This window comes from Helobdella robusta (assembly GCF_000326865.2).
Source record: "Helobdella robusta unplaced genomic scaffold HELROscaffold_7, whole genome shotgun sequence".
Lineage (NCBI taxonomy): Eukaryota > Metazoa > Annelida > Clitellata > Rhynchobdellida > Glossiphoniidae > Helobdella > Helobdella robusta.
Window position 1 is genome coordinate 5,842,185 of NW_008705398.1, and position 8,875 is coordinate 5,851,059.

Below are 8,875 nucleotides of genomic sequence, written 5' to 3' on the forward strand. Positions count from 1 at the left end.
GAAATTGTTTATAGATAGAGAACATAAATTTCATGATGTAAATACATTTCTTATATAATTTATTAAATTATTAATCATAGAATTAAATTAAACCATTCTTAATAATGTTATTCCAGGTCCTAGGACATTAAATGTTTAGTGATTTTATAAACATCTCTACATTACTAATAAGGATAATAATTTTAATAATTGTTAATTATTAAAAACGATTTAACTTTTTTTTTTTTGTAAAATCAGTAGCCGATTTCGCCTTATATTGAAAACCATTCTTAATAATGTTATTCCAGGTCCTAGGACCCTTACATAATGACTGTTAACCCTAACCCTTACAGATTACATGCGAATGTAAAATGTTAGTTTTTGATTTATTCGATTGCAAATAATTAGACATCCTATGACTGTTAGCATGTTTAAAATAATTAGCAAACGTATTAGGCAATTGATTATTAAGCTGCTTATACACAAAAATCAAAGTACGATAAATATTCAATTGATTAAAATTAAGATTATTGGTTGTCGTAAATAACTCCTTGGTATTGACATGGTGATGGTTTCAATGACATACATACAAAATTCAAACAAAACACACTCATTCACTCATACAAGCACACACACACGCGTACGTTATGAAGAACCTCTCAAATGATACCACATCGTTCTATCCAAATAAGAAGTACTCATTGAAAAATAAGAGAAAATTACAGAGAGTTGTAATGTAGAAATGTAGCCGTTTATTCGTTCAATCACTCATTCTTTTCATTCATTCATTTATTATCCTTCTTTCATTTATTATTTCATTCAGTTATTCATAAAACTTATTCTCCCATTGAGAAAGATAATTCCTTTCGGATTAATTTAGCGACGACAGCGTTGATGACAACTTATTACTATTATGATGATTATTATTATTATTATTATTATTCACTGTTTTAATTAGCCTACTAACTACCTGAATATTTCATTATCTCAAACTATTTTGATTTTATTTTGAATTTTTCGGCCAATAAAAGCTTTCTCATTTAATATTAATTATTATTATCATTATTATTATAAATATTATATATTATATATATTTTTGTGTTTTTATTGTAATCATAATATATCGTTGTTAAGTATTTGTTATAATATTTATTAATATATTGTCTGTTATTATAAGATAATTATAACCAATCTTCTTAATCCATTCTGAATGGTGTTGTTGTTGTGTGTGTGTGTGTGTGTGTGTGTGTGTGTGTATTATTATAGTGTTGTTTTAAGTCATATCTAGTTGTATGTGTGTGAGTGTGTGTGTGTTATTAAAGTGTTGTTTTAAGTCATGTCTAGTTGTATACGTGTGTGAGTGTGTGTGTGTGTGTGTGTGTTTATGTGTGTAGTTTGTTGGTTTATTTATTTATATATTTAAATAAGAACTATACGATGTCAGATTTATTTTTTTTATTTATTTATTCAAAATAAAAATGGTCACGTGATGTTAAGTTGAAGTTGTATTTATAATTAATTAATATGCATCACACACACACAATCATTTGTTAGTAGATTAACACGATTATAAGATAAAAAAATTAATTAAGTAATTAATTAATTATTAATAAGTACGTAATGCTTGGAGTCAGTCAAAATAAATGGTTAATTAAACGATGGATATAGGCTGTAAAGATATGTCTGTGTTTGTGTGTGTGTGTGTGTGTGTGTGTGTGTGTGTGTGCGTGTGTGTGTGTTAAGTAGGGTAATGTCTATTTTAGCACCTTACAAATTCAATTGTTGAATCATTAAAAAGTCCATTTAATTCAATTTAACGGTTAAATTAACTTAATTAATAACAAATATTGATGAAATAAATTAAAATAATCTGTACTTGAACTGAAAAAACTTTAATAATTGTATGATTTAGTTTGAAAATTGCTTCAATTAACAATGGCTGCTGATTAATATTAAGCTGCAAATATTTGACGATTTTACTGGTTTATTGTAATGCCACACAAACCAAAAAATAATAACCACTATTTTTTGAAAGTTTCTAACCCGAAGCTATAGTAATTAATTTATGAAAATATTTTTCTTCACAACAGTACAACAATTAAATTTGAAAATATTCATATAAAATAAATAATCTGTAAAAAAAAGAATAATTTTCTGCCATGTAGCAAAGAAATCTCAAAAAAATGATCGTAGCTGAGTTAGAATACAGGGTAGAAACAGATTTAAAGTATCAGATAAAGATTTATATGGATTATAAAACAATTAACAGATCTTTCTACACATACATACAGCACACATACATACACTACACATACTTACACCACATATACATACACTACACATACATACACTGCACATACATACATTCACACACACATTTAACGAAATTACATGCATATAAATATGCGTAACAGTATTTTAAAAGAATGTATCTAACTTCTAAGATGAAAACAATTGACAAATATGAAATATTTAAAGTTGATATTTAAAATAATTTCGAGAAAATAACGAAAGTATCTCAGAATGAAATTTGAAAAAATGGAAACAAATAAGATCATGAATATGAAGTGCACGCACGGCTAACAAATAACAAAAACTAACTAGACCTCAAACTCATTTCAGTACGTTAATTATACGTGTGTGTGTGTGTGTTTTTTGTGTGTGTAAGTGTGTAATTATCATCTCGTCGTCATTAGCCAACATAACTTTAGGCGTCATCTTCACCATCATCTTCATCACTATCACTTTTATCACTATAACCACCATCTTAATCGTCATCATCTTCATCAACATCGTCATCATCTTCATCACCACATCATCATCTTCATCACCACATCACCATCATCATTTTATTCACCAACACTAATCCCATCATCATTTCTCATGATATATCGTTAAATTTTTTGACTTCAAACTCTATCATTGAGTTTCTTGACGTCATCAGAGTGGCCATCGTGGTGGCCGTTGCTTTCGATGCTGTGGACGAAAATTCGGTCGCCGACATAATCCGGGTCCGAAAAGTACTTCCTCATTTTGGCGGGAGTGGCGTTGCTCGCGAAGATGAATTCGTAAATTAGACCTGCAAATATGGCGCCAGTTATGGGTCCAATCCAGTATACCTGTGTGCGTGTGTGTGTGTTGGTGCGTGTTTGTGTGTGTGCATGCACGTACGTGTATATGTGTGTGTGTAAGGACTTGAGTTTTTGTGTAGTGAATGTGTAGGTGTAGAGTTTATTTGGAGTATGAGTGTCTGCATGAATTTGGATGTGTTTTTGTGTGTATGTGTGTGGGTTGTGCACGTGCGTGTATATGTGTAAGAAGTGTTTGTGTAGTGTAGTGTGTGTGAGTAGAGTGTATTTACTTTAGTGCATGGGAGTTTGTATGAATTTGTGCACGCATTTGCGTGTACACACACACACACACACACACACACACACACACACACATATATATATATATATATATATATATATATATATTGGATTAAGACTGTCAGAAATGCAATTGTTGATGAAAATCACAGCATGTTCGGCGTTAGTTAACTTCCAATTTAACGTTTCGATTTTTCTAACAGTATAAAAATATTTGATACAAAATAAAAACCAACAAAACAAAACCAACAATATAATAGGGCGGTATCTGTTAGAACGGGGTAAGAAATTGTTAAGAAATTGTTAATTAAGAAGTGAGTTAAAAAGTGAGCGAGTGGAGAGTTAGAGTTAAAAAGTGCGTATTTTAAAGAGGGCGACAAGCGTGTGTAGCTGCGTTCTTTTATACCCTCATGTGGTTCAAAGTTCACGCCTACGATTCTTGTCTTACTCGTTCCTACTGTGTCACGTTCTATATATTAGTCTGTCCCTTTGTCTGTCCGTCTACTTATTCTGTTGGTAAACTTTTCAGTTTAGAATTGTGTTGTACGTCTTTAAATCTTGCAGTCAGTTATGGGTTTTGTCTGTTAGAACTGTCGATATTTGTAGCTATAAATCATATGCACGTGGAATTACTAATAATTATTATAATGCATTATCTTTTCAATTGTTATAACAGGACATTGATTTAAAATTATTGTCGGTTTAATGGTCGATATTGCTGTATCGATTACTAACGATCTAGTCATTATGAAATGTGCTATTGTTGTCATTGTTATATTTGTTGTTGTTGTTGTTATTGTTATAGCTGGTGTTGTGTTTGTAGTTTTTCTTCGCCATAACATATTGTTATTGCTGTTTGTTTCAACGTTATTGATTAAACGGACGTGTGTTTTTTGTTGTTGTGGTTATGTTGTTATAGTTGTTCGGTTGCGTTTGTCTGTGTGTTTGTGTATTTGTGATGTTGCGTTGTTGCCCTGCTATGTTGTATAATTATCGATTGTAGCAACATATTTGTTTAATTTCTTATTAGAGTAGTGAAGTTGCTATAGCAATAAAATGATGATGATGACGATAATGACGATGGTATCAATGCTAAATGATGAGGATGAGTAAGATACCTTTGTTTCTTCTTAGAAATACTTGTGCGATGTGTGTGTCAATAAAAACTTACCTTACTTAACTGAATAACGGATTGAACAAACGAATAAACAAAGGAATGAACAAGCAAATGAACGAACAAATGAACAAAAAATGAACGAACAAATGAACAAACAAGTGAAAGATCAAACGAGTGATTGAATACACAGACGCATAATTTGTATGACTTTGTATATAGTCTGATGTCATTCTGGAGGGGGCGCTATACAAGTCATCATCAAATACAATAGGGGTGAAACGAGAAATTATTGACTAAGTATTAAGTACAAACAGATGTAGATAGATTATGTTTTGTTTGTATTACACAGTGAATGAATATTGATCAATAATACTTTCAATAGGGATACAATTTTATATTGCTGTAACGTTTAGATGTTAACTGCACCTAAAATACAACTGAATACAATTTGGTACTCTCGGTCTTTTATTGGGTCCTGCTTGGACGATCATTTTTTGCTCCACTCACATGTGTTCGTTTCGTTTCGCTTCATATCGTTTCGTTTTAACCATTTATGCACGAAAACTAATTTTGTACAATAGGAATTTTTATTGCGTTTTGTGCTGGATTGATTAGAAAACCTACTTTTTTCTTAATTTTTGAGGAAAGGCTGCAGTTTCAAAGCCCTCTTTCTTTCACGTCTACAATTAATTTAGATAAGTTATGAAATATTAAAAAATTTCAAAACGCACCCAATGGTGCTCCCAGGTTCCTCCGACGACTGCTGGTCCGAACGTTCTGGCGGGATTCATGCTGGATCCTGTGTACTTGATCTGTGTGTTTGTGTGTGTTTGTGTGTGGTGTTTGTGTGTATGTATGGAGTGTTTGTGTGTGTACGTATATAAAAGCCGATTAAGAATGGGTTTGTACGTAAGTTTTCATGTATACTTGTATGTTTGTATGTTGGCCGATGTTTGTATAAACATTTCTACTACATACGTATGCATGTTCATGAGTGTGTGTGTGTGTGTGTGTGTGTGTATTGAATCGTGCATATTTGAAGTGAAACGCACTTGTTCTCATAGGCGTGATCGTATTAATGAGTGAATATTTAGTTAGGCACACAAGTATGTATGTACGTGTACTGGAGGCTGTGCGTGTGTAGTAGTGTATGTGTGTCAGTGTGTATGTGTGTCAGTGTGGCTTGCATCCTTCAAAGTTCCAGAGTAGCTATTTATATAAAAAATTGAATGTACATATTTATGCATAAATACATGCACAATGAACATTAAGATGCATATGAACCAAGATGAGACGCACACATAAATGCACACATACATGCACACATACACACACGCACACATTGTGAACATTCAGATTTAGTAGGAGTTTTGTATCTTAATTGTTTGGCCATCAAACATTTCACGCTGTTAAAAGAGCATTTTTGTTTGGTTCTTGAGTTTGTGCAAACAAACTGGTTCACATGTCTGAACGTGTTTGTCGTTGGGATGTTTTATTGTATACGTTCAAATTTATATTTGTTTATGTGTTCGAATGTTCGCATGTATGTTCGTGTGTTTGTGTGCGTGTATGCATATTTGTAAATATGTATGAGTGTGCGTCTGTATGTGTCTACTTGAAACCATTCAATGAGTGCCTTATTAATGAAGTGCGTGTTTAAACATATTTACATGACTACGTTTGTTTGCTTATACCTGCCTCTGTGCCTCTGTGTTTTTCTATGCGCTATAGTATTTAAGTGTGTGTTTACGTGTGTGCGTGTGCTTGCAAGTGCGTGCGACAGGTATGATAGGAGAGAAAAATTGACAAGAAAATAGGCATATCATTTAACATGTGGGTAGGTATTCATCATTGAGGTATTTTGTACTTGCGTATTCGGGTACACTCCGGCGCATGTGTCTGTTTATATTGTAAGGCATTACATTTGTTTGACTAAGAATCTTTCTAAATTGTAAGTTTACAGAACTCGATTAAAAGTTAATTGAAATTAAATAACTTTTAATTGATATCATTCGGTTCAAGTTCAATTACTATCAATATTTGCCGAGAAATTAATTATCTAATGCGTTAATTGAAGAGATTATGCTCTTCGTTGAAATTTGTAATAAGGCAAAATACTGAACTATCAACATCAAGAGATACATAAATTATTGTAAAGATACATACATTCTTAAGATACATACATTCCATAAATACATACATCCTAAATATAAAAACATCCTAGATATAATATTCTAAACATATATACATTCTAAAGATAAATATCATAAATATACAAACATCCTCTGAGAACTATTGTAAGAGTGAATTGAATTGTAACAACAACAATAATAATAATAAGTAGTACACACATTCTAAAGACACATACATTCTAAAGACACATACATTCTAAAGATACATACATTCTAAAGATACATACAGAGATACATAGTATCACTAGTTGAGAACATCCGACTAACCAGCCAACCAGCCAACCAGCCAGCCAACATGTGCAGAGGTATAAGTGGTGTACTAACTAGTCTTTATATTCTCCATGATTTTATATTCATGGAGAATATAAAATCATAAAAATTTCAAATTTCATTGAAAGATGCACGAGATTTTGAAAAGTTTATAGTTGATTAGTCAAATGCAAATCAGTTTGTGCGGTGGTCTACTCTCGTCATGATTACGCAACATTTTTTGTTAGGATTAAGTTGTGAATTATGCTTGTTTGAGTAAATATAATAATAATAATAATAATAATAATAAAATGAAGAAAAAGAAGAAAAATAAAGATAACAAGAGATCAATAAAAATCATAAATAACAATCGGACGTCTATACTCTATGAGACGATGTATTATTACAAAGGTATTATTTTATTACTACTACTACTAGTAGTACTACTACTACTACTACTACTACGACTTCTACTACTATTGCGACTACTACTACTACAACTACGACTACAACACTATTAAGATAAGTACTACTACTACTAATACCGTTACTATTTTTGTATCGTTACTTTTACCAATTCTAATCATTCAACAGCTTCAGGTTTACTGATACTGCTACTACAACTATAAATACTGCTGCTGCTACTGCTAATATTAATACTACTCTCGCTGTTACTATTTCTGCCACTACCGCTTCTTCCTAAACTTGTAGTACCACCAAATATTGAAAATATTAAATATAAAAATATTCCATAAAATATTGAAAAAGACAACAAAACTAACAGCAAACATGTGGCAGAAAGCAACAGCGAATCCAATGCTGAGAGGGGTTGAGCCACTGAGGTCGTGCCTGTTGGCGTCGCAGGAAGCGAAAATTGTGAAGATCAGTACAAAAGTGATGAAGGCCTCAACGGCAACTGCCCGAGGAAATGCTTTGATGGATGAACTGACCGATGTCTGACCCAGGTCACCCATGTAGTCGGCCGGTGTTATGGCCATCACGATTGCTGAGCCTGATTGGTTATTAGTGGAGAGTTTTGGGAAGTTTGAAATTGTTTTCATTAGGTGATTGTTTTAAATAAATTATTTCATTTCGCTGTTTTGAATATTTTAAATATTACAAATAAATAATATGAAAAAGTAACATTAAATAAAAAGCCAGCAAACTTGACATCGCAAAATTGAATCTTCATACAAAACACAATCCGACATGACCAGCCACTAACTGACCGATGATTGCTCCAAGACACTGCGACACAATGTAGATGATCGCCTTCGACAGAGTAACCCTCCTTGTTGCCAGCATGGCGCACGTGACCGCCGGATTAATATGGCCGCCACTCACGTGACCAATGCACCTGACAACCGTTGCTACGGCCAATCCAAAGGTCAAGGATATCTGAACGATGGTGGGAGTGTTGGCCTCCCAATCCTTTCCGATGCATGTTCCAGTTCCGATGACGATGAGGATGCAGGTTCCCAGAAGTTCTGCCAGGGCGCTCTGCCAAGTCACTCGGTCCTTCAGATCCCGAACGTTCCTAGTTAGTACACCACTTATACCTCTGCACATGTTGGCTGGCTGGTTGGCTGGTTAGTCGGCTGGTTGGCTAGCTGGTCGGATGGTTGATCGATTATTATTAGTTGATTGAATAGTTGATTGGTTGATTGATTGAACTTTTAATTTATCAGGATGTTCTCAACCAATCAGATTATTAGGATTAGTTGCGGTGATTTTTTTCTCAATCGTTTTCAATTTTTTTTTCAGTTTGTAATTTTTTGTTTTTCAATCTTCAAACTAAACAACTTTTAATTGACTTAAACTCCAATTTCAAGCCAGCGTTTGAAATAACAAACGCGCAAAGCAGTGAACAAACAAAATAACGTCTGAAAATAAAAATTTAATTTCTAATCCCGCCTAATCGCAGCGAGTTCGAAGAAAAAATGTTCAGCAGCCAGCTCGTAAGATTA

At 32.9% G+C, this 8,875-nt stretch overlaps 1 protein-coding gene across 1 annotated transcript in view; it reads right to left on the reverse strand.

The window, feature by feature from the left end:
- Window positions 1-1,422: 1,422 nt before the first annotated feature.
- The window catches only part of HELRODRAFT_185178 (hypothetical protein), a 7,559-nt gene continuing 106 nt past the window's right edge, over window positions 1,423-8,875 (reverse strand). Inside the window, exons 3-10 of the mRNA XM_009031110.1 lie at window positions 8,138-8,875; window positions 7,691-7,920; window positions 5,199-5,279; window positions 2,743-3,098; window positions 2,356-2,682; window positions 2,041-2,294; window positions 1,711-2,013; window positions 1,423-1,686 (exon numbers count right to left, since the gene is read on the reverse strand). The exon at window positions 8,138-8,875 is cut by the window's right edge and continues 4 nt beyond it. Coding sequence (XP_009029358.1) covers window positions 2,889-3,098; window positions 5,199-5,279; window positions 7,691-7,920; window positions 8,138-8,477 — 861 coding nt within the window. The 5' untranslated portion in view covers window positions 8,478-8,875 and the 3' untranslated portion in view covers window positions 1,423-1,686; window positions 1,711-2,013; window positions 2,041-2,294; window positions 2,356-2,682; window positions 2,743-2,888. The remainder of the gene's footprint in view (window positions 1,687-1,710; window positions 2,014-2,040; window positions 2,295-2,355; window positions 2,683-2,742; window positions 3,099-5,198; window positions 5,280-7,690; window positions 7,921-8,137) is intronic.